At 40.8% G+C, this 25,946-nt stretch overlaps 1 protein-coding gene across 1 annotated transcript; it reads left to right on the top strand.

The window, feature by feature from the left end:
* Positions 1–1,402: 1,402 nt before the first annotated feature.
* Positions 1,403–10,069, top strand: LOC113006964 (uncharacterized). Its single transcript, XM_080290005.1, has 5 exons — positions 1,403–1,606; positions 3,649–3,954; positions 5,383–5,532; positions 7,327–7,379; positions 7,459–10,069. The coding sequence occupies exons 1-5, from the start codon at positions 1,537–1,539 to the stop codon at positions 7,609–7,611; spliced, it is 732 nt and encodes a 243-aa protein (XP_080146131.1). The 5' UTR covers positions 1,403–1,536; the 3' UTR covers positions 7,612–10,069.
* Positions 10,070–25,946: the final 15,877 nt, after the last annotated feature.

Here is a 25,946-nt window from a genome sequence, read left to right as displayed (position 1 = left end):
CAAAAGCAATAAAAATGTACCTCACTTGAGTTCTTTTAAGGACAGGCTTATGGCTACGTTCCAAAACACACTCAGCTATTAAGAGATTTGGCGAAGGGCTGCAGCTATCCGACAGAAAATGCATTAAAATTTGCGCCCCTCACAACTGAGTCATCAGCTTGGAGACTAATCCACAAGGTCTGTCTTTGCCTGTGGAGATGCCACATGAAGAGCGAACAGGAGCTGCAAGTCGACGCCCAACTCCATCAACCACTGAAACATCCAACAAACAAAATCCCCCCTTGCAGTCTTCAAATTGTTACTTCAAAGCCCCCAACTTCCTCTTCTGTGGTTAAAGTGTTACAGTGTGTGTGTGTGTGTGTGTGTAATGTATCAAGGCCAGATTTTTAACACCTACAGTAATGAGGAAACTAATACGAGTTAATCGTGTAACATCAACTTTATAGTAAGTTTCGTTAGTGGTGGAACAGTCTCTATATCGTCATTTTTATTCAACAACGCACATTCATTAACATGAGCGTTTAAAAATGTGCAGTTGGTGTCTGTGTACAGCTGGCAGGTCGTTCAATCACAGACACTTCTTGGTAAATTCACTCTAATCAGATGAACTTTCAAAAAAACAAGTCTGGTGTTCAATAAAGATCAAACCTGCAGACAGCTGTGGTTACAGCGGTTGGTGTTTGAGCTCCAGCTGCTCACGGTGAACTATTGTAAACTATTGTTTGCTTCTTGAAATATGTTTTATTAGGCCATTCTTTGCAGTCTGTTAGTGGTAATGTGCGATAATTCACAATCACAGTCACGCACAGGGAAGCTGGCATGCACGTGGACCTAAAACGATGGCTCCTTTTATTTGAAATAACATTGTGTTTATTCAATCGTGAATACATGTAGTTGGTGAGAAACATGCAAATGTGCATTTATCTTCTAATCTGCAGATGTCTGTGGACATGCAGGATACTGAGTGTTGTTTCTTAGAAGAAAAGTTGCTGCTGGAATTCTTAGAAGTTCAGATGTTTTTTGATGTCGTGTTGAGCACTCCTGAACCTGTTCATACAAGATGAATGTTGCAAAACAGCAGAAAACAAGAAAAATACATTTATGTGTAATGAAAAGTGAAAAAAGAGTGCTGTTTGTTTTTCCGTGTTCTAAATTTAAACTTTAATTTGTCCTCTAAGAGAAACAGGATGTAAGAGTCTATGTTCTCCCCCAGAATATGAAGGAAACTATTTACTCTTCCTGACTTTACCCACATCATGTGAGTGACATCCTCCTCACAGTCTGCACCACATGTCCATGAACCCCTTTGAAGTCTTCCGTTACGGGAGGCGCTTATGATACTGAAGCTAGATAAATTGGTGTTGGTGTAAGTTCCTGTCTACAGTTTCCTCCAGGCAGGCACAGAAGCTGTCACTTGTGTAGAAGTGTAGAGTTTAGGCTTTACATCACAGGGGCAGCTGAAAAAAACGCACACACAGAAAGGTCAAAGCCCAAGTGCCGTCGCAAGAGGCCTCCGAGCAGCCTAACGCTTCCATCATGGGTGAAAACACCATCACGAAGCCTCTCGGGCTAGTTTTTATCATCACAGCTCACATGGTGTTCAACGGTAAGCCGTCTCATTCGTAACTGTTTTACTCCGTGACGTGTGAGAGGTTTTGTGTCCTGGCAGCGCATGATGAACTTGACTGTCTGTTACATTTATTGCTCCCTGATTCCTCTGACAGTTAGTTAATGCACTGAATATTTTGTATGTAACTCGTTGTAGTAGGTCTCTAACGACAACTCAGTTTCCCCCACTCAATTACCATTACTGAATCATAATTGGGGAGTTCCACAAAGCTCTGGTTTTGTGACTCAACTTTATTTGTCGGTAACCCTGTTTCCACAAGTGGTTTGTTCTAAGTTTTGCTGCGGTATCTGTTAGAGTTTTATCACAGACGAGCGATATTAAAACAGGGAACTGGGTGTTTCAAAAATGTTGAAAACACTGACACATTCTGGATAAAACACTGTGTGCTTGTGTCTGAGGTGAAAAAGGCATTGCAGCAAATTAAAGTTAGTCTGAGGCATTGTGAATTTAACCCTGGCTCATGATGTTAAACAAATATAGCAATCACACTTTTATGATGCCAAAAACAAGTGATCGTACTAATACCACATGCAAGCCCTCAAATCATTATGGAGACATCCGCAGGTGCTTCACACATGTTTAGAGAAAAAACTTGAAAAATAACTTAACTTAAAATAGATATATAACATAGATACACAGATAGAAAACGCTGATTTGGGCTGATTAATTTGGAAAAAGACAACGCAGTAGCTCCAGTCCCCCCGCCGTTCTGAACTTAATAAACAGAAGAGAATAGAAGGATAGTGTATAATAGAATATATTTGAACTTTATTTGTTTCCGTTACTGTTTTTAGTAGGTGTCCAAACACCTAGACTCCTGTTTAAATATAAGTACTTGCTATTTAAAGGTTTCTAATCAACAAATCACATAGTTTCTACAGAAGAGAGACTTTCAAACAGAGGAGATGACACATCTAAGAAAAGTTACTTATCTCATTTCTATATGTGAGCTAACACTGAACATTAGACACAGATGGCAGCTAGATAAATCAGGTAAATCAGTCTGAACTTCGCCTTGGTGCTGTTGCTGGTGGCTATATGGCTGTGTAGACTGATCCAGCACTGCTGGCATTTTACTGTGGCGGCTTAGCCTAGTTTAAACACTACCCTGTAGTTTTACTGTCAGTGATGGAAAGTAACTGTGGAACTTGCACTGAGGTAGTGAGCAGAAGGGAAAAGTGACCCGCCTGTTTCCTTTGTGGAGAGGATCAGTCGTCCTGTGCTGCTTCTGTGGCTTTTAGGTTTTTGAGGATTAAACCAACTGATGTCTCTAACACAGAATATGTCACATGGACTATTCTGTTTTCACTACTGCTTTCTTCCAGCTACCCACAGCTTACACTGTATACTGAAGAGCATCAGTTTAAAATACTATAGGATCACAAAGCGGGGTATGATCATGTGTTGATGAGTGGAGACTGATGCATCATTATGGATTTATTAAATTTAAATTGAATAACAGTAAAAGCATTAGAAAGCATTAAAAACATCAAACTAATTTCTCCACTAATCATAAGATAAGATAAGATAGAACTTTATTAATCCCTCGGGTGGGTTCCTCTGGGAAATTTGGTTTCCAAAAGCACAGCACCGACAGAAGTTACAGTTACAGAATGTTATATATATATATATATATATATATATATATATATATATATATATATATATAACATTCGGTTTCCAAAAGCACAGCACCGACAGAAGTTACAGTTGCAGAATGTTATATATATATATATATATATATATATATACACACACACACACACACACACACACACACACACACACACACACACATATAAATACAGAGACGAATATAAGTAAATTATACGAAGGGGATAAATAGAATAGATAGGAATAAAAATAAAAATACAAGTGAATTGCACATTTCAAGTATTGAGGTCTATTGCACCATTGACAATTTACAAAAGTATTGCACAAAGGTATTGCACAGTGAGGTGAAGAAGCACTACAGCTCAGTGTTTATAATGCAAATCTGCTCTTCTGTCTCCATACAGACCCCAGCCATGCACAAGTCATCGGGATCTTTGGCAGCAACATCACCCTTCAATTTACATTTAATGTTAGCATTAATGAAAACAGTCAAATTGGAATTTATATAACAGGCGAGAAAAAGATTGACGATTTTAAAAGTGGGAAAGGTTCCTTTGTTATTTGCCCCCAAAACAATTCTGTCTTTTACCACATCATAAATCTCACTCTAAACCACACTAACACCTACTGGGCCAGTTTATTTGGGGGCAACCTAAGAAAAAGTAATGAAGTGAAGCTGACTGTTGAAGAAAGGAACATAAGCTGTACAGGTAAGGACATTTGTTATGATTATAAGCTGCACATAATGAAAACGACTTTAACACACAGTAGAGCAATATCAAGAGCAGACTAAAGTGAAGTATGTTTCCATTATATTCATACAAACAGAGCAGCCATATATAGTATACACTAATTCCTCACCACCTTTACTTCCTCAATGTTTGCCTCTTTATTATAGATCCTGTAATAAATGACATCATCATTCCTAATATCTTTTAAAATACTATTCCAAATTAAAATGATCACTTTAATTAATTGTGTCTGCTAGTATTGACTGCATTAAATATAAAAACCATATAGTGTGTATAAGTGTCATGGATCCAAGGTTGTTCTTAACCAGTTAGTGAAAAGTTTAAAGCCCATATGAAAATAAGTCACTAACACACTATTAAAACAGTAGAACAAATTAAATATGATTGTCACAGAGTCCTGCAGGTTATGTTTTTGCCACATTGTTGATAAAGGCTCAGTTAGAACAGAAATATTTAAATAAACAAACAAAAATAGCTCCTCGTTCTCAGATCATATTGCTGGGCATTTAAAGGATAGCTGACATTCAGTCAGTCCCATCTGCTGTAGATACTTACCAGAGCAGTAGGGCAATAATACTGCCTTCCTTTCCTAGCCTGTTTGAATAAAAAGCACTCTGTTGCTTTGACCTAAATGCTAAATACTGATGTCACCATGCTAGCATCTTGCTATCCAGCAGGCGTACATTAACCAGCTTTACAATGTAGGCAATCAAAGCTATCTAGCGTGTCAACATGTTCTAGCGTTAAATATAAATTATGTTTGCAAATATTTGGTCAGAACTGGGCTACTGAGCAAATTTACCTCTCTACCTGACAAGGAAGCCTGCTTGAAAATCAGGCACATCAAAGGGTTTGCAGTGCATTCACGGGGGACACAAACAGCAGTGTCAGTTACATTTATCCTCACAGAATCGCAATTTGCGTCATTCGTGGAGCTGCTGAGATGTTTGAGCGTAAAGCAGCTGATATGAGATTGACTGATGTACAGTCCCATTATAGATAAAATAATGAGCCTTTTGTAACCGCTTGGTTACTATTCACATATTCAGTATGTTATTTGTTATTGATTACAGAAAAACTGAATACTGATCACTGTTTCACATTCTCATTGGTTTACAGTGTCAGCTTACAGCCCATAAGAAAGAGTCGAAGTGTGTAATTTTACTGCCTACCATGCTTTATTTCTGTTGCTGATGTATGTTATAAATATGTATTATACTGCATTAGTCTATATGTACTGGGGAAATATGCATAGATCCATTGGGATCTAAACTTATTCAGTATCTTTAATCATTTTTATTTTTTGTTTCATTTCTTTTCATAAACGTGGTGCGAAAATATGAGTGAAGCTCACATATTTTCATGACTTTCTTTTAACTCCTACAGCTCCACCGCCGTCGACTAAACCCACAGTTTTCAATGAAAGTTCCAATTCCCTTTCCATCAATAAGATCATCATCATCTTCGCGGTTTTACCTGTGGTCCTGTTAGCAACAGTACTCCCATGGTTGATCTGTAGTCTCGTGAGACCCAAAGGTAAGCAAATATACGGTCCAAAAACAATCTTTACCTTCACTTTTCACTGATATGTTGTGTTGTGTCTGTTATCAGAGTGTGGCCAAAACTTTTATTATTTTTTGGAGACGTAGGATTTTATTTCATTTCCATGCTGTAGTCTGAACGTAGTGTCAGCTGAGTTGGAATAAAACACATCAGGAACCTTTAATTCAATATTCTCCACATATAAATAGTAAAGGGGTATGAAGCCAAATTGCGTGTGCGGGGCTACAGTCAGTAGTATTTTCTAGTTTTTCAAGCAAACAAAGTAATGGTAAGGAAACACTTGTTATTCTGTGGAAAAAATTTGCAGTTGTGTGGTTAGATGCTCAAAAATGCAAACCAGATTGCAGTTTCACATCCTTCTGATAGATGCGATGATTCATCTCTTTTGAAAATAAGTCCTCCTTCAGTGCATGTAAATCTAATTGTGCCTACTATCACTGAGAGATGGGTGGAAAGAAAGAGCTTGCATTATTTGTTCACTAATACGAGTGCGCTTTCACTTCAAAGACAAACCCCTCTGGCCTACTTTGAGTAGGAACGCTGCCACGCTGAAATAATCTGACAGCCCCCGTGACCTCAGAAACCGCACTAGAAGAGTTCCCGTACATGTATACAAATGCAAGCAATTGCTGACTGCGCACTCCTGCATCGTGCCGTGCTAATTGGGCCCGGCCGCTGTCCACGAGTAGAGGTTTTGCACAAAACCGACAGATGCTGAAGAGAAACTGCTCTCTGTCTTTGGCAACTTGTCCTGGTGCATTTGCACCGCTAGAGGATAAAGACAACGTGACTTGTTCGGCATAAACTTACAAAAAGCTTAGACCTAAAACTATATTATAAAAGTCAGGCTTGACTAAAACATTTAGTCACAAACTTTAGTTAAACTAAAACAAAATTAAAACATTTTACTTTAGCACAGCTTATTATAATCATTATTCGTTGAAAAAATATTGTTAAGCATTAAATTTTTCGTCGTCCATAATTTTGGCTTGCTATCACTTAATCTGAACGCTAATTTGTTTAATTATTGGTATTTATGTAAGAATATCGATAGCTTTTTTTATATCTTTTTCCAGAGGCAGGATCAGGAGGTGATGCTAAGCCTAGCTTAGCATTAAGTAAGTAAAAAGCAATCGTAACTCTGTGTAAAGGTAACAAAATGCTGATATTAGCGTGAAAAAAGCTCAGGAATAAACATGCAATCTCATCATTGAGCTCAGTAACTGAACATTAACATTATCATTGCAATGATAATGTTTAGTTTGTGTTTAGTCTAAACCGGCAAAGCGAAACCCGGTCTCCTGCGCAACAGCACAAACACTCTATGTGGTTACGACGTATTTGACGTGGATTCGTGCTTTTGATGTATTTGACGGTTAATTGCTTTATTTTTATGAACGTCTAACGTTTTTTTTCCTTATCTGATGAATCAGAAACTTATCTTGGATGTTATTTCCTTTATACTCCTGGGTGCTGTGGCATACTCCTACTCCCTACTTCCTATGAGCTAAAAAATTCCAAAACATGCGGCATTTATGTCTTTAATATTGAGATTTGACTATTTTCACACTTTTTTAAAAGTATGACAATGGAAAATATGTAAATCGGGGATAAACTGACGTGGTTGATGGGCTGTAACAATAAATTTGATAAGAAATTTTTTATTCGAACGTCCCACGAATGCTTCTTCTGCAAAACTCAAAATATAGTATACATGACCGATTTCACCTATTTTGTAACATTTCACCTGCTTTTCTTCTCATGCAGACAAACAACAGCAACAACAAGAAAGGCCGCAAAGCGCCACTCCCACAGTGCAGGTAAGAAAGATTTTGATCTGCTGTTAGAGAAAAAAATAAGCCTGGAAATTCTTCAGCCTGACTCGAGTTGCCTTCGCAGGAATCAGTGGCGTCGTTGAGCAGCGTGTCTGCACCCTCGGTGATCTACAGCGTCTTGGACTTCCCCAAAAGACCTCCGACAATTGTTGAGATCAACCCAAGAGATACAGAGTATGCTGCCGTCAGCTATCTCACAGAAAAGAGACACATGTGATGCACAGCTCACTGTTCAACTAGTGTACATAACATAAATCTAAATATATATAAATATAAATTTCTTGCAAGTGTTAAAAATCCTGCTTTTGTTATACAGGGATGTCTTATTGCACTATATCTCAAACAAAAGAGTTGGGAGAGGAAGAGTCTGCATGGGTAGTGTGTATGTAGGTGTCACTTTGTGTTTGGTGGTCTCGAAATTGAGATGCATGCTGCTGCGGCAAACCTCAAGCCAGAACATAATACAGTTACAGTGACAACCCAGCCTCGCAGTTAGCTTTCAATTTTTCTTTGCTGTTAATTTGTGTCGGGGGTATCCGGCCGCTAAGGAATACTTAACAGGCGATAAATTAGATTTTAGATTTTCTTCAGACCAGAAACACAAAGCAAGCACTTCCTGTGTACCCAGAGTCTACTGTACATCACTGCTCTGGGTCTCACTGTGTTTAATAGCTTCAGTGAACCACACTGATGCACTAGGTGATAACACAGGAGATGTAGTGACCCCTACAAACTTTGCTCCCTCTGTAGAGCACCAAATTTAGGTTGTTCTACCACTGAAATAGCCTCACTTCTGTTGACTAAAAACTACACTGAACAATTCTGATGCTTTTAATATTTAAAAATCTTTAAAAACCTGCCAACTAAGCACATGAATTTAGAGACAGCTTTGGAAATGTGGATATCCAAACCTGTTTGAACGGGATATGTTACCAAAACTCTGCAGCTGACACTGTCTTAAGTTATAAAAGTATCCCAAATGACAGAAATAACTAAAGCACGGTATCCTTTGTTAGTTCCTGTAAAACAGGGATGCCAAATTAATTTTACATCATGGGCCACAGACAGCCCACCAGTGAAACTACATGATAAATATGTAGACTAGAATCAATTACTAATATCTACACTTAATCACTCTGGTGTGGTATGAATGTCAGTTCCTATTTATCAGTTGGAAAAGCTACAAAACTCACACTTTGTAGTTTTGTAGCTTTTCAGTTAAAACTACAAAATCTTCCAAAGCTGTCCTGTGGGCCATATTGGAGTCTTTCCTAGGCCAAATCTGGACCCCAGACCTTATATTTGATGCCCCTGCTATAGAACCATAAATGACCTTGTAAGTGGAAAAATAGGAGTGTTTCCACTTTAAACAAATGCCTAAATCCACATGTGGCTGTGATTACACCTCCGAGTTCACTTGGAGTCTGGTTGAAGGAAGCGCGTGCTGGCACGTGCCGTTGGTGTCACTGTATTGTAGTGGCTCATGAGAATCCCAGCACTTACTTGCACACTCTTGTAGATGCAGAACATATAATAAAGGTGTTATGCAGCAAGAAAATAATGCAAAACTTTCACTCGCTGTTTCTATAATTTAAGAACCAAAACCACTTGGTTAGTGTGATGAAGAGTGTGACACATGCCAGTAAGCTCAAATTTCTAAATTACCAAGTTGATAATTTCAGATGCAATTTGCACAATCAAACAGCTGCTAGAGGTCAGTTTTAAAATGGGTCCCAATAAGTGGCTGCACACAGAAACTAGGGGCTTTTATTTTGTTTGAGTGGAAAGTTTTGACTGAGAATGCATCATCATGCAATCCCAGGCTGAAAGGTTTTACACTTTGATGACATTTCCAACATGAAAACCTTTCATTTTCCGCTTCACCTCATCTCCAGAATTCATCTTCACTCCCATGCTGATAATCGCGTGAGAGCTTAACAAGCTCACTTTTGACTTTCAGGTTTAGTGACTTCTTTTGCATCGGGGTATTTATCACAACACGGAGGAAAAAGTTTCAGGGACACCGTCCATACATGCTTATAGATCAGTTATAGACCTTTCAGCTTATCAGTACTGTATATTCAAAGGTCACTGGTGATTTTTCCATGAGCTGCTGCATCAGCTCGCCACTATCATGCAAATCTGACAACAACAATCTGACACTATGTGCAATAACTGCATGCATGGCCTCTGAAGTTCTCTTTTTGAAAGCTTATTGATGTCTTTGATTTACTCAGTTCTCATACATCTTTATCATATGTTAAAATGTATTCTCTGGTTTATTGTTCACCAGCTACTCAGAGAAAGAGCAAGTTCATTTTGAAACCCAGCAAGCTTTCAAAATGTACCGTCCTGTCACGTGCTACTTTATTACATACTGCTGAACTGTTTCTAATTGAAATACGCAGTTTTTAAGATGTAAATGGATGTAAAATTATCAACTTTATTGTGTGTGTGTATGTGTGTGTAAATACTGTCTTCAGTTCCTGAATGTACTGTACTGGATCTGTGTCACAGAAGGAACAGAAACTGCTCTTTATTTTGATGGCAGCGGTGCATGCTGGGAGATGTGTAAAATAAGTCTTCAGAGTGTTGTTTTGTTTTTAAAAAATCTAATATTTCTGAATTCTTATCCTGTAAAAACACCTCTAAAATAAAATAAAAAGTTTACCTGAGATTCTGGTTTTCTTTATGGTTTTAGTAACTAAAGTTGACGCTCACCACACACAGTTGTGTATTCAAAGAATGCACTGTTTTATCTTCTAGTCTGTGTTACAGTAGGTCGTGGAGTCTTTGGCATGTAAAAATAAGCAGTATTTTAGCACGTTGCAGGGACTTACCCAAGTAAATCACCTATAACGCCAACTTTATTTTTCTGTCAAGACCACGTAATAAAGCGTGATCTTAGGTTATACACAGACGTGGATGCTTTTTCACCTTAGAATAAACTGAAACCTACACCGAAACATTGCAAAGTGTCTTTTAGTGTGCTAAAAGACTTTCGTTTTTAGTGATGCCCCAAACAGGCGTACGGCATCAGCCCTGCAAGGCTTTTGCTACCTGTATTGGCTGATTGGAGTAGGAGGCTGAATGGAAACCACTCAAATGACTGATGAGACAAAAATAAATTCTTTTGGTAGAACCTGAAGCGCTGCGTCTGGTAAACACCCTTCTGCTTAACCCCGAGATGACTGAGATGAAATATTATCTTGACAGCATCACGCTGTTCACACTTCTCATCAGCAGGGACAGTGAGACTGGTTAGAGCACACAAGGAAATGAAAGCAGCAAAATACAGAGAGGTGTTTGAAGAAAAGCAGAGCGACGCGCAGGTCTGGAGCAGCGTGTCTTAGGTTGCATATTCGACTCATACAGATTGTTCCGAAGCCAAGGGACCCTGATGGCAAATCCACAGACATATTTGAATTTAAGCCTCATTCTTTGGAAACCCAGAAGGGCCCCAGCTGAAAATCTAAGGCTTTGAAGTGACATATGGGAGTCTGCATTTCTGATAACGCAGCACAGTGCAGTCTCATATGAACAAGTATAATGAAATCATACAAATCAATCATAAGAAGATCTTAAAATAAATTCTAAAAGATGAGCGAAGCGCAGTCAATAGAGGTGATGTGATGCCATCTGCTGAAACCAGTATGTGACCATCAACCATCAGTATGTGACTGAACTGCAGACTTTATCTTTTATTTGAGATATTAAGCATCACGCCCCCCACCCTCAATGATCGCCTGAAGTCTGGAGCCCATGGATATCACCAGTTGCTTTGTTTCCTCCTCTTTGATGCTCTGGCAGGCCTTTCCTGCAGCCGCCTTCACTTAGTGCTTATTTGTGTATTTATTAACTGATAAGCAGCTCTCTTGGGTTCCGGTTAGGTGGTTGATTTGACTTTTTCATCGCCTTGAGAAACCTTTGGGTTGCTTTTGCAGTTTGCAGTGCTTTGGGTCTTTATCCATCTGCACTGTTTGCGGCATTTGTGAATGTGAGCATTGAGTACTCCTTCACCTGCATCAGCATCTCTTTTGACCTCAGAATAATGAGAGTTCAAGCAAACAGCTACCAAATACAAGTTCCACTGCAGATGTGGAATAACTGTCAGTCTGTGGTAGTGAGTCTCTGAAGTCGGTGTGCTGTATATAAAAGAAAAGTTGTCTTATTGTCCAGATCCTTGTGGACCTAACTGTAAACATGCAGTTTCAAATGATAAATTTCAGGTTTTGGTTATAATACATTTTGCAAAAGTGCATCAGTTAAAGTTAACTCTACAACAAAAATATTTTGCACACTGTCAATCTAAAATCCAGATGAAGTAACAAGCACATCTAAAGTTTGATCAAAAGGAGAACACTTGGTCTATCCGGTGGTACAGCCACAATAACTGAGCTCAGTGTGTTTGGAGTAAACACTTAAGCTGATCATTCGGTGAGTGAGTTTCTGCCTCCCACGTGCTTGAGGTAAAGGCTTCATTGTTTTCTGTTTGTGTGCATGTTTGCTGCTGCACTCAAGCAGTGGCCTGAGCAAATAATGTGTCTGCACTTTGCACTTCTTAACACCCACCTCTACTGTATCGAGGTTTCTCATAAAAAAAACAACAACCCTACATTGCATTTTCACAAGTGAGACATTGCATTTTCTAACCCAGTGCATCAAGAATGCAGAAAGTGCAACCTTTGATTTAAACTTGTGTGTCATCATTTTGATATAACTGACAGATAGATAGATAGATAGATAGATAGATAGATAGATAGATAGATAGATAGATAGATAGATAGATAGATAGATAGATAGATAGATAGATAGATAGATAGATAGATAGATAGATAGATAGATAGATAGATAGATAGATAGATAGATAGATAGATAGATAGATAGATAGATAGATAGAAAGTGCATTACAAAAAATATGTACACTATAAATGTAAGAAAAACAACTGCATGATGGTATAATACAAAAATAAGGGGTCTTTTGTGTGCCTGACACTGAATGAAGAGTCATTTTTCAGTTTTAGAGAGGACAGTAGGAATGATTTCCTGAAGTGTTCTTGTCTCAGTTACTCATTTGACACTGAGACTCATCTGAATCTTAGTTTCTCCTGCCAAAGACAGCAGGGTCAGAATTTGGGGTTAAACAGCATGAAACGTGGCTGCATCCCTGCTGGTTCAGACTAGTGGTGGTGGTGCAGTGGGGTGGGGATATTTTCTCAGCACAAACCAGCTTGTTACTAATTTTGCCCATACCTTTTTCAACATTGTACCAAACATTTGATGGCTACTTCCAGTAGGATAATGTGCCATGTCATTAAGTAAAAATCAACTGCTGAACATCACAGTGATTTCTTTGTACTCACATGGCCTCCACAGAGATGCAGTGGAACGGAAGAACAAGATGATATCGTCTCTATATGGACCAAACATCCTGTTGAATCTGTGCCATGAAGAGTTAAGGCAGTTCTGAAGGCAAATGCTGTCCAACTAAGTACTAGAAAGGTTTACCTGATAAACTGGGGTACATTGGGACTGACTCTTGTGGCCGTTAGAGTAGGACGTAATTTTTTTTAGCTCTAGCTCTAGCTAATTGCTTTGTGCTAAAGTGGAAACTCTTACTTCTAAGTTTATGGATATGCAAGTGCAGTTGTATTTGGGTGGTTTATGCTGATGCCTCACAACAAATAGGCTCAGAGTTCAACTCTCAGCTGGATGGTGCCCTTTTACATGGATTCTGCATGTTTTTCCACTGTCGGCTGAAATTGATGCCATGGATGTGAGTTAGAGAGTGTGCAGTTGGTGCTGTGATGGACTGGCTCTGGATCTGTCCATGGTGTATCCTGCCCTGTTTTTCAGCCAATGACAGCTGAGATTATGCTCCAGCCTGTCTGTGACCCTGAACCGTATAAGCAATTAAGAAAATGGATGGAGTGGATGGATTGACTGTGCGATCGTTGTGCATAGTTGTTACATGCGCCTGGCCTGGTTTTAAAAAACCAAGCATTTGCTTGAACAATTACGGAAAAACTCAGTGTTTACCATTCAAACAAAGGGCAACAGCTGATCAAGTGTTTTGCTTTCCTGAGAAACTGATTCTTTTATCTCTAATCAAATCTTATTTTGTTGATAAGGCGTAACTTTCCTTTTCATAAAAACATTTTCCTTCATCCAGTATTAGGTTTGGTTTTCACACCTCTGAAATACTGCCTACACCTTTGATTTTTTTTTTTCCCCCAGTAAGTCAAACAGAAAAGTGAATCTCACACAAAAAAGGGGAAATTCATTTCATTTACGGCCTCAAGATAACCTTTTTCTACCTATAAATCATTGCCAGTAGAATTCATACTGAAAGCCAGATTTCAGATTATTTTCTGCTGCTGGATTATACTGCCAGAGAAAGCTTACTGCAAGTTTCTCTTAGCTGTGTTCTTGAATTAAATGAGTTTATCTACTAATATTGGTGGTTTTGAATGCAAGCCAACATGCAAATCTCCAGATTTATGATGACAGCTTTACAAGATATGCCTTAAATCTGATAAAACGGGAGAACACCGGTGTACCACAAGGCTGTGTGATGAGCCCTTTCCTCTACTCCCTCTTCACCCACGACTGCAGACCTGCTGATGGTTCCAACACCATCATTAAGTTTGCAGATGACACCACGGTGATTGGCCTCATCAGTGACAACGATGAGGCCGCCTACAGGGAGGAGGTGGATCGTCTGGCTGAGTGGTGCGACAGAAACAACCTGCTGCTTAACACCGAGAAGACCAAGGAGCTCATCGTGGACTACAGGAGGAATGCTGACCCACATCCACCCATCCACATTAAGGGGACGGCTGTGGAGCGTGTGAGCAGCTTCAAGTTCCTGGGAGTCCACATCTCCGAGGATCTCACCTGGACGACCAACTGCTCCAAGCTGGTCAAGAAGACTCACCAGCGCCTCTTCTTCTTGAGGACTCTGAGGAAGAACCACCTGTCCTCAGACACCCTGGTGAACTTCTATCGCTGCACCATCGAGAGCATCCTGACCAACTGTATAACAGTCTGGTACGGGAACTGCTCTGCCTCGGACCGGAAGGCGTTGCAGAGGGTCGTGAAAACTGCCCAGCGCATCGCCGGAGCACCACTTCCTGCCATAAAAGACATCTACAGGAAGCGGTGTCTGAAAAGGGCTGGGAAAATCATCAAAGACCCCAGTCACCCATCACATGGACTCTTCACCCTCCTGCCCTCTGGGAGGCGCCACAGGAGCCTCCGGACTAAGACCACCAGGTACCGGAACAGCTTCTTCCCCACAGCTGTCAGACTCCTGAACTCTGCCTCCTGACATCTGACCCACGTTAAACTCATGGACTGAACATACACACACCCACAATGGACAACTGTACCCTCAAACACAATAATAACATGGAGTGAACCACCACTCACAACCACTAGCACTTTATATAGCCTCTGTAGAAACTATCTACACCCTCACTTATCTTAACTGCACTACTGTATAGCTCTGTGTAAATAATCATTCTGTACATTCGATAATCTTTAATCCTACAACTGTTTACAACTTGCATAGTTCCCATTTCTGTATAACAGTATATCCCAGATTCTGTAAAGTTATTTATTTCATATTCTGTATAGTTTTTCATATTTATATCCTGTTCATATCCTGTACATAGCTTGTACTCATTACAGCCTGTACATACTTATAGTTATAGAATATTCACAACATACTTCATACCGTGTACATTATAACATACCATAATAGACCCATTTCTGTAATATACTCACATATCTATATTATTGCTAATATATATTGTAATATATCTATATCACTAAAGCACTTCTGGATGGATGCAAACTGCATTTCGTTGCCCTGTACCTGTGCATGTGCAATGACAATAAAGTTGAATTCTATTCTATTCTATTCTAAAATGAAAGTTAAAAAAATACATTTCTCTTCATGTCTTTCCTGCCTGTTTTTGCCACAACCACTGAGTTTTCTGTCAGTTGCTTCGGATGCTGCCACCCCCCTTTCCTGTACCTGCTGCTCCTTAGCCTTCTTGTTCCTGACCGAGCTTCTGTTTGTTTTTTGTTTTGTTCACTTGAGATTTACCTTCTTGTTGGCATAGCCTCTAACACTGTTTTATTTTTTTCCTGAAATACTCACCTCAGAAAAAAGGTGAACTATTTTAGTTTATTTCCATCACCCTTTCCACAAACCTGTCAATATTGGTCTACTTGTCAGTTTCCATATCACGACTGCAGCTTTTGTTCCTCTCGCGCTCTAATGGGAAGCAAAAAAGTCTTTGACATCTCAGAGCAACCATGTCAGTTTAAGTAAACAACTCTAACTCTAAACTCTAAACATTTTCCAGCGAGCAGTAAATCTTCACTGCAGAAGCAAAAAGAGACTAAGAGGTTTCGCTCTTTTGTCCAAACTTTAAGAAGGCACTGCCCTCCTGTGGCTGTGAGTGACAACAACACAGCTTTTTATCTACCCTTCAACCTCGTTTCAATTATTTTGTGAGTCTGCGCTCTCGAGAAACAATCCAGTATGCTAATATGTGCTAATATGCAGAGAAAAAAACAGGACCTAGGCGAGGAAACTAGGTTGTTGCAGAGGAATAATAGCAGCTGCAGATCATGAAATACAAGCAGTCGTAAGCAAAACAGATGAAACTATGTAGAAAACCTGGTAACAGATTAGTATTATGAATATGTTATCAAAGTGTTGCATCATTCTCTTACTGGACACTTTATTAGTTGCACCTTCCTAATGCTATGGACCAACTTTTGCCTTCAGACCTGCTTTAATTCTTCATGGCGTAGATTTAACAAAGTGCTAGAAATGTTTCTCAGAGCTTTTGGTCCACATTGGCATGACAGCATCACACAGTCGCCAACCAAGAAAATACCCCACACAATTACACCACCACCAGAACCATTGGTGGATCCATGCCTTCATGTTATTCTGATCCCACTGTCTGAATGTCACAGCAGAAATTAACACTCATTGGATCAGAAAATATTTTTCCAATCATCCGTTGCCCAGTTTTGATGAGCCTGTGTTAGCCTCAGTTTCCCGTCCATAGAGGACAGGAGTGCTCAGCTAAGAACAGGAAGATTTCTGCTGACTGGGTGCTTGATGGTGTGGGTCTTCTGCTTCAAGCTTCCATTGTGCATTCAGAGATGCTCTTCTGCAGGCTTTGGATGTAACGAGTGTAGTTTGAGTTAGTGTTGCTTTCCTATCAGCTCAAAGCAGTCTAGAAATCCTCCTCTGATCTCCAGCAAAGGATTTCTACCAAAAAACAGCCACTCATGGATATTTTATGTTTTTTAGACCATGCTCTGCACATCTTACAGGTGGTTGGTCAGGCACAGACACAGGAGAGGAGGCAGAATTAACTTTAAACAAAAAGCAAGTTTTCATTAGGGCTGATGTGACGTGAAACATAAAACAAAGCACGAAACAAACTTGAGCAAGCAACTAAACTGAAGGCAATGACAAAACTAAGGAATCTATGAATAAACTGTGACACTGTGACTAGATTATGACGACAATGAATGCTATGAAAACTGTGAGTACTAAGAACACAATGACATCTACGACTGGACACGGGGAAGGTAACACGGACTACTAGACAGAGGACTTAAATACACACGAGGTGATCAGGGGAAGTGGAGACACAGGAGGACACAGCTGAGACACAATAACAAAAACTAAAACTAAGGAACCAAGAAAAATAAAGCAGGAAACGTGGACATGACATGAGCAACATGAAAACACACAGACAGAAAATACATGACGCAGAAGACTGGGACAGACTTACACCAGGGGACATGAAGAGACTCGTAACTATAGAGACATGAAAGAATCTAAACTATACTGCAACTCAAGGTAACAATAATAATACTAAGACTTGGTCAAAGGAGCTTGCAAAGAAAAGCGTCTGGACTTCTTTAAGTTGCTTGAAGACGTTTCACCTCTCATCCGAGAAGCTTCTTCAGTTCTAAGGTCAAATGGTGGAGAGTCCCAGATATAAACCTAGTGGGAGTGACCCCCCACAGAGGGACAAAAGGACCCCCTGATGATCCTCTAATCGCCTGAGCCAAGGTGGGAAACTGGGCGTGGGTCCCAATCAGCCAGAGTTTCGGGTGTGTTCATTGTGAAACCTGGCCCCACCTTATCATGCGAATTCCTGAGGTCAGATGGCCCAGGATGTGAGTGGGCGTTAAGGCGTCTCGGAAGGGATCTCAAAACTGGATTATAGATGGCAGAGAGTTGGTGTCGTAACGTGGGGCCAGGTTTCACAATGAACACACCCGAAACTCTGGCTGATTGGGACCCACGCCCAGTTTCCCACCTTGGCTCAGGCGATTAGAGGATCATCAGGGGGTCCTTTTGTCCCTCTGTGGGGGGTCACTCCCACTAGGTTTATATCTGGGACTCTCCACCATTTGACCTTAGAACTGAAGAAGCTTCTCGGATGAGAGGTGAAACGTCTTCAAGCAACTTAAAGAAGTCCAGACGCTTTTCTTTGCAAGCTCCTTTGACTACGATGACCTGGATGACTGAGAACCTTCACAGACATAATACTAAGACTTAACATAATTTCATAAATAGCCCAATAATATAAAATAACTCATTAACCCTTAACTTAAGAATAGCACATGGATAGAACACAATGTAAAAATAAGAAAACAATAAAAAAAATAATACAAAATGCTGGGTCAGAGTGTTATGGTGCAACGTGGGGGACTCAAGCGCAGGACTCCAGGATTGACTGCACACAAGAATTTATTTACAGAAGTCACCGGGTGTATATACAGGTAGTGCAGGGCAGTGCTATATACAACAAAGTGGGGGACGGGGCTCCAGGGAAATCCAAGGGGTGATCACTCGCTCTCCGATTCTCCGCACACGACCGTGGGTCCACTCTTCACACTCGACACAAAGATTCACACAGGGGAGGTATCCAGGAGGTCTGTAGACAGGAAACAGGGCTTAATTACAAGATTCTCAATAGATTCTCAACTTTGCTGTGCTGTGCTGTGCTGTGCTGTGCTGTGCTGTGCTGTGCTGTGCTGTGCTGTGCTGTGCTGTGCTGTGCTGTGCTGTGCTGTGCTGTGCTGTAGCTTTGACTCTCACTGACTCATGGCAGACAACGATCCAGCAAAGACCAGCAGTCTCCTCCTGGCTTAAATGCAGATCGCCTTAATGGGCATCAGGTGTGTTCCTCCTCCGTGGGCGTGGGCCGAGGGCGTGAACCCACAATGAGTTCCGCCCCGGTGACAGAAAGGTGGAAAGAGAGAACGAGAGACAAGAAATGGTAGAAAAGGCTGATCAGCGTCCCGCTGACCCCCCAGGCCGTGACACACAGACCCAGCCCCTCACACTTCCCCATTCTGATTCTCACTTTGAACATAGTTGAATCTACATTTACATGCCTAACGCGACTGTGCTGGCGAGCAGATATAGGACCCAAATGAAGGACAAGGCTAGGCTAACAGTTTTAATGCTATCAACTCATAAGAATAGCATTTTAGAGCAGCAAATCTAAGAAGAAGGAATTTTTAGGAAAACACAGGGACCTGGACAAGACCAAAAAAAAGAACAGGGAAAGCCTCGCACAGTATACACACACACACACACAGGATAATAATAGGGGGGAACTCAGTTTAGGATAAAACACACTATGACTGTGGAGGAAGTTAAACTACACACAAGACACGGAGACAAAGAATCACCAAAATAAAACAGGAAGAGAGACATGACTGACTGCGAGACAAGATTAACTTGGCATAACAAAACCAGGGAGCATGAAAGACAAAAATACAAAGACAAGACCAGAGGATCAGACTGAGAACACAAAAGGAACTGACTAAATTAATCTAACAATCAGCTTCCTTTAAAAAAAGAAAAAAGGAAAAGGCTAGCACTGTTTTCATGATTTTTAAATATAATGATTGAGAAGCATGTTTTCAAGTGCAGTGACCAATTAAAATCACATAGTGTTCTAAACTTATCATTTACAAACTACAACAATATAACTCTGATTGTTCCAAAATATAACCATGCCCACAATTGAAGCACATCAGAAACTGCCTCTAACCTGCCATCTGCTGGTCAAGTTGTGTTACAACATGTAATAAAAATGAGTGTGAGAGAAAGATGCTGAATGAAGCTGTGAGGTGCAACAAACTGATGGGTCACAGAGAAGCACTTCAACCTCCTTTAACAAGAGCAAGCATCCATCAGTTTAATGGAAACAGTGTAGAGGAAGTGGGTGCTCCCTCAATCATCGATTCATTTAACATCTTCAGAACAATCTGGGTACAAAGTTCCTGAGCTTCTTCTGGGCTTCAGCAGAATCCATATACCTGTTATCCTGGTGTCTCATTTTAGCAGCCTTTGCAAGTCTCCCTGCTGCCTGTGAATGACGGGCTACAGTTTCTAGTTTTCACCCACTGGTAGGTCCATCAGGGAGTCTTCCAAAAATAGCAGGAGTGCTGAGAGCAGATCTGTTACAGTGTGGATATGGAGAGGACCAAAGCCAGGCTTATGGAAACGAAAGGTAACCTTCATTAAAACATCATCAATTTTAAGGAAAAGGGGTTAGGAAGGCGATAAGGTGTACGGGCTTGGTGTCAGGGGAAAGGGGTGTTGACTCTGAAGGTTGTGTGTGTGTGTGTTGTGTGAGTGATTGAAGTGTAGTGGCAGGCAGGGGGACTGAGGGAGGGGCTGACAAGGCTTGGCTGCCCCAAGAGCACACTCTCACAGTGGGATCAGAGACACTACAGATAGAGACGTCGCCCTCCCGGCCTCACTCATCGCTCACTGGACCTTAAAAAAATTTGGATTCCTAACTGAGTTGTTATCCAGAGTGAGAGCTATCCTCACTCAAGGACAGTTTTCTTTAATGCCCTGCATTAATGTTACTTTGTGCCTCTGCTTTTACCGATTCCCTGAGGCACAAAGTGACATTAATGCAGGGCATTAAAGAAAACTGTCCTTCAAAGTAAAACAGGAAGTCCAAAGGCAAAACAGTGTACACTAAGGTAAGGTCCACACTGGATCTAAGCACAGTGGATGAGTAACAAGACATGATTGCAAAACTGAAACTAAGCACAAGAATATTCATAAAATAGAAACCAAAGATTTGAAATGTTACGAGAAGTAAAACTAATAAAATACTGAAATAACAGAGAAATTCCAAACAGGAAACAAGAGCACAGGATCAACTGTGAAACCAAATACAAACCATGATTACAAGAACTCAGGACAGGAACTAAAAACCAGGGACGAGGATACCAACTTCAAATGACAGCTAATTAAACTTTTTTTTGCTTTTATGGGAAGAGTGACAAAACCTTTGAAATCCACTGCATATATTTGTCTCTTTTAGTCATATATTTCTTATATTCTCATATTTACTTCTCCAAAAACTGCTGACATTACACCGAGGCTGTACCGTGCTTTCATAATGAGGGGGACCATCAGAGGGGGAACCATGCCATCCTCCTGGGAAGAGCTGAGGAGAACCCCAGACGAGGGGTCACTCAGCAGCCACGGAGCAGAAGCCACAGGGGGCTGAGTGGTAAAGCTTCACAGGAGTGACCGGTCTACCACAACTGCAGGCTTCACGTGCCTCAGTTAAGGTCAGACTTCATGATTCAACAATAAGAAAGACACAAGGCTCCTTAATACCGAGACATGTCAAAAAACACCTTGACCTTTAGACTTTTGGTGAAATGTTCTGTGGATATGACGAGACAAAAGCTGAACTCTTTGGAAGGTTCGAGTTCCGCCGTGTCTGCAACCAACCCTGCGTTTCATTTAAAGAGTATCAGACCAACAGCCAAACATGGTGGTGGTAGCATGATGGACCTGAAAGTCTCACCATAATTGATGGAACCGTGAATTCTGCTGTCTGTTCTGTTCATGCCCTGAAACTCAAGAGTGCAGGGGAGCTGGACAATGATCAGAAACACCACCAGCAAGTCCACCTCTGAATGCCTTAAAATTTTTTAGAGTGGGCTAGTGACTCCAAAATTTAACAGCCTGTCCATGCTCGAAAACACTCCAGTATGACTGAATGAAAACAATTCTACAGATAAGCGCATGCAGAATTCCTCCACAGTAATGACAGTGGGGACGAGGGCTGAAACACTCATTGCCATATACTGCAAACACTTGATTGCAGTTTGTGCTGCCAGTGGTGGCACAACCAGGTAGTAGGTTTAAGGGACAATAGCGTTTTGCTCCTTTTTCACTTAATAAATGAAATTATCATTTAAAAACTGCATTTTCTATTTACTCAGATTATCTTTAAAAAAAAATCTTTATTTGGAATGGACAGGAAAAATCCATCAACATAGCAATACAGGGAGTGCAGAATTATTAGGCAAATGAGTATTTTGTCCACATCATCCTCTTCATGCATGTTGTCCTACTCCAAGCTGTATAGACTCGAAAGCCTACTACCAATTAAGCATATTAGGTGATGTGCATCTCTGTAATGAGAAGGGGTGTGGTCTAATGACATCAACACCCTATATCAGGTGTGCATAATTATTAGGCAACGTCCTTTCCTTTGGCAAAATGGGTCAAAAGAAGGACTTGACAGGCTCAGAAAAGTCAAAAATAGTGAGATATCTTGCAGAGGGATGCAGCAGTCTCAAAATTGCAAAGCTTCTGAAGCGTGATCATCGAACAATCAAGCGTTTCATTCAAAATAGTCAACAGGGTCGCAAGAAGCGTGTGGAAAAACCAAGGCGCAAAATAACTGCCCATGAACTGAGAAAAGTCAAGCGTGCAGCTGCCAAGATGCCACTTGCCACCAGTTTGGCCATATTTCAGAGCTGCAACATCACTGGAGTGCCCAAAAGCACAAGGTGTGCAATACTCAGAGACATGGCCAAGGTAAGAAAGGCTGAAAGACGACCACCACTGAACAAGACACACAAGCTGAAACGTCAAGACTGGGCCAAGAAATATCTCAAGACTGATTTTTCTAAGGTTTTAAGGACTGATGAAATGAGAGTGAGTCTTGATGGGCCAGATGGATGGGCCCGTGGCTGGATTGGTAAAGGGCAGAGAGCTCCAGTCCGACTCAGACGCCAGCAAGGTGGAGGTGGAGTACTGGTTTGGGCTGGTATCATCAAAGATGAGCTTGTGGGGCCTTTTCGGGTTGAGGATGAAGTCAAGCTCAACTCCCAGTCCTACTGCCAGTTTCTGGAAGACACCTTCTTCAAGCAGTGGTACAGGAAGAAGTCTGCATCCTTCAAGAAAAACATGATTTTCATGCAGGACAATGCTCCATCACACGCGTCCAAGTACTCCACAGCGTGGCTGGCAAGAAAGGGTATAAAAGAAGAACAACTAATGACATGGCCTCCTTGTTCACCTGATCTGAACCCCATTGAGAACCTGTGGTCCATCATCAAATGTGAGATTTACAAGGAGGAAAAACAGTACACCTCTCTGAACAGTGTCTGGGAGGCTGTGGTTGCTGCTGCACGCAATGTTGATGGTGAACAGATCAAAACACTGACAGAATCCATGGATGGCAGGCTTTTGAGTGTCCTTGCAAAGAAAGGTGGCTATATAGGGTCGCTGATTTGTTTTTGTTTTGTTTTTGAATGTCAGAAATGTATATTTGTGAATGTGGAGATGTTATATTGGTGTCACTGGTAAAAATAAATGATTGAAATGGGTATATATTTGTTTTTTGTTAAGTTGCCTAATAATTATGCACAGTAATAGTCACCTGCACACACAGATATCCCCCTAAAATAGCTAAAACTAAAAACAAACTAAAAACTACTTCCAAAAACATTCAGCTTTGATATTAATGAGTTTTTTGGGTTCATTGAGAACATGGTTGTTGTTCAATAATAAAATTATTCCTCAAAAATACAACTTGCCTAATAATTCTGCACTCCCTGTATATGAATAAGATGAAAACAGAGTCCTTCTTCCAGGTTTTTAGAGTTAAGTCCAGGAGAGCAAATGATAAACACAGTGATCGGCAAGTGCATGTTATCCTCTAATGGATATTACTAGGAGAGTTGCCTGATAACAAAGTTCTACGAGGTTCATATGTTCTCCAGAAGGGGACTCATATTACATAAAGGTAGGACACATTATATGGAGCTATAAACATGAACTGGGGGGTTGCCCATGCTGCTGTCATGGAGGGAAAAAAGTAGGGAAAAAAGTAAATAAAATACATTGTTACGGCCTTGAGCCTTGGAGGAAGTGAGACTGCCTTTTTTGTTCATGCAAATCCAAGTGTGCTGGGACTCGTGGATGGTTGGTTACTTGGAGACCTGTGCCTGCGCCGCTCCTTCCGCTCGAACCCCAGTCGCTCTCAGTTAGCTCCCCCGTAGCACTGCTCTTTATTGTGTTTAAATGAATATGTATAGGTTCATTAACATATGACGTCTTACACAGGCATACATATGAACAAAGAGTACCAGTCTGTGTATACGTGTAGGTGTGCGTGTGTGTGTATGTATGTGTGCGCAGGTGTGTGTGTGTGGTCAAGATGTGACCTTGTGAACGACTCCCCAAAGCTGGTGCTAGGAGCCCAGCGGTCCGCCTAAACAAAGGTCTCTTATACTAAAACAGATACAGAGCAGGTGTCCTCCTATACCATAAATCAGTCAGAGAAGGTAAGGCAAAAAACCCTTTATTTTACTCAAGTTTCGTGTGGGGGCTTGTGTATGTTACTCCCCTCTTGTCGCCTAGCAGAGGGGGGGCTCGTCCATTTGGAGCCCGAGGAGAAGGCTCGGGTCAGGCGAGCTTAATTAGAGCTCGAGATCAGAAGGTTGGAGATAGAGGCAGATAAAGCAGTGAGGCTGCGTAAGCTGGAACTGGAGTCTCAAGCCTCATCTGTCTCCGCTGATCGTCCAGATTAACAATGGTCAGAAATTAGATAAGTAGGTTACAAAAGTACAAGTAACAGTGAGATCAAATAAAGTTAGCTCTTGTCGGGGTCATTAATATTATCCAATTGTTCCAAATTTGGTAGAATTTACCTTTTGATTTCTTAATAGATATGTCAGTTTTTCTATCCTAAATATCTCTAAAATGATCCCAAACCAATCATCCAGGGTAGGCTGGACTGGGCTTAACCATCTTCTTGTAATTGTTTTCTTACTTGCCACCAAGAATAATTGCACCAGCTTAATCTCACTCCTACATTCCAGAAAAGGGACCAGACCCACATATAGAACCTCAAAATCTAGAGGTATTTGAGCGTTAAAGACTGTGCTTAAGGAGGCCCGGACAGCCATCCAGAAATTTTTTAACCTGGGACAGTCCCAAAAGACACGAAAATGATTAGCAACAGTCGAGCCGCATTGTCTCCAGAATGCATATGAGCACTTTTATATCTCTCCTGATTTGGTGTCTTGAAGTGTCTAATAACCTTCTGATCTCGAGCTCTAATTAAGCTCGCCTGACCCGAGCCTTCTCCTCGGGCTCCAAATGGACGAGCCCCCCCTCTGCTAGGCGACTTCAGATCTCGACTGAAGTCCCGGGGTGACCGTGCGTTTGCTCTGGCTGCCCCGGTACTGTGGAATACCCTTCCTCTCGACCTCCGCGCATCTGATTCCATTGCACTGTTCAAATCACGATTAAAAACCCACTTATTCAATCTTGCCTTTCCCTCTAGTTAATATTTCTTTTATGATTTTATATCATGCACTTTTATGCTCATTTAAATTCTTGTTTGCTCTGTACCTGTTGCTTTCCTATGTATTAGTGACAGTTATCTGCTTGCATATTTAGTACTTGCTTTGGTCCTATTTCTATTATCCTCCTCCTATACTCTATTTTACTTGTTAAGCACCTTGGCATACCCTTGGTTTTTAAGTGTGCTTTATAAATAAAGTTTATTATTATTATTATTATTATTATTATAATGTTCTTCCAGCCATGTTCCCTCCAGCTAATGGAACTGGATGTGGATCACTGGCAGGACCAAATATTTTTCCACTCCCCCACAGAAATATCAATCCCTGATTCCCTTTCCCATTTATCTTTAATGTATAAAGTGTTATCCTCGCTGGCACTAGAGAGAGCTTTGTATAGGTCGGAAATAGATTTAGTAGGGGTCATGGTTGTAGCATTCTTCAGGATGGGGGGAAAAATGCGACTCAGCATCTGTAAAGTCGGACAATTTGCACTCACGATCAATATATGATCTCAGCTGTAGGTATCTGTGAAAGGCATATTGCGTCAGGTTGTGTTTGTCTCTCAAAGCTGAGCACAATGTTTCTATAAGTAAGATTATCAGATTGTCAGATTATCTTTGTCTAATATTAACATTTCTTTGATGATCTGAAACATGGAAGCGTGACAAGAAGGGGGCAAATTATTTCCACGGTGCTGTACGTGTGACCGTGAATCACCATTTCAAAATGAAAGTGAACTCGTTATGAAACTGGATAAATGGGAAACAGTTAAAGTAATGAGGATATAAGATGGGGAGGAGTTGTGTGAAAATAAAACAATTATGCAGGACAACACAAGCTTAATGTACG

Source organism: Astatotilapia calliptera, chromosome 15 (assembly GCF_964374335.1).
Source record: "Astatotilapia calliptera chromosome 15, fAstCal68.1, whole genome shotgun sequence".
Lineage (NCBI taxonomy): Eukaryota > Metazoa > Chordata > Actinopteri > Cichliformes > Cichlidae > Astatotilapia > Astatotilapia calliptera.
This window is presented reverse-complemented; position numbering and strand designations above follow the sequence as displayed.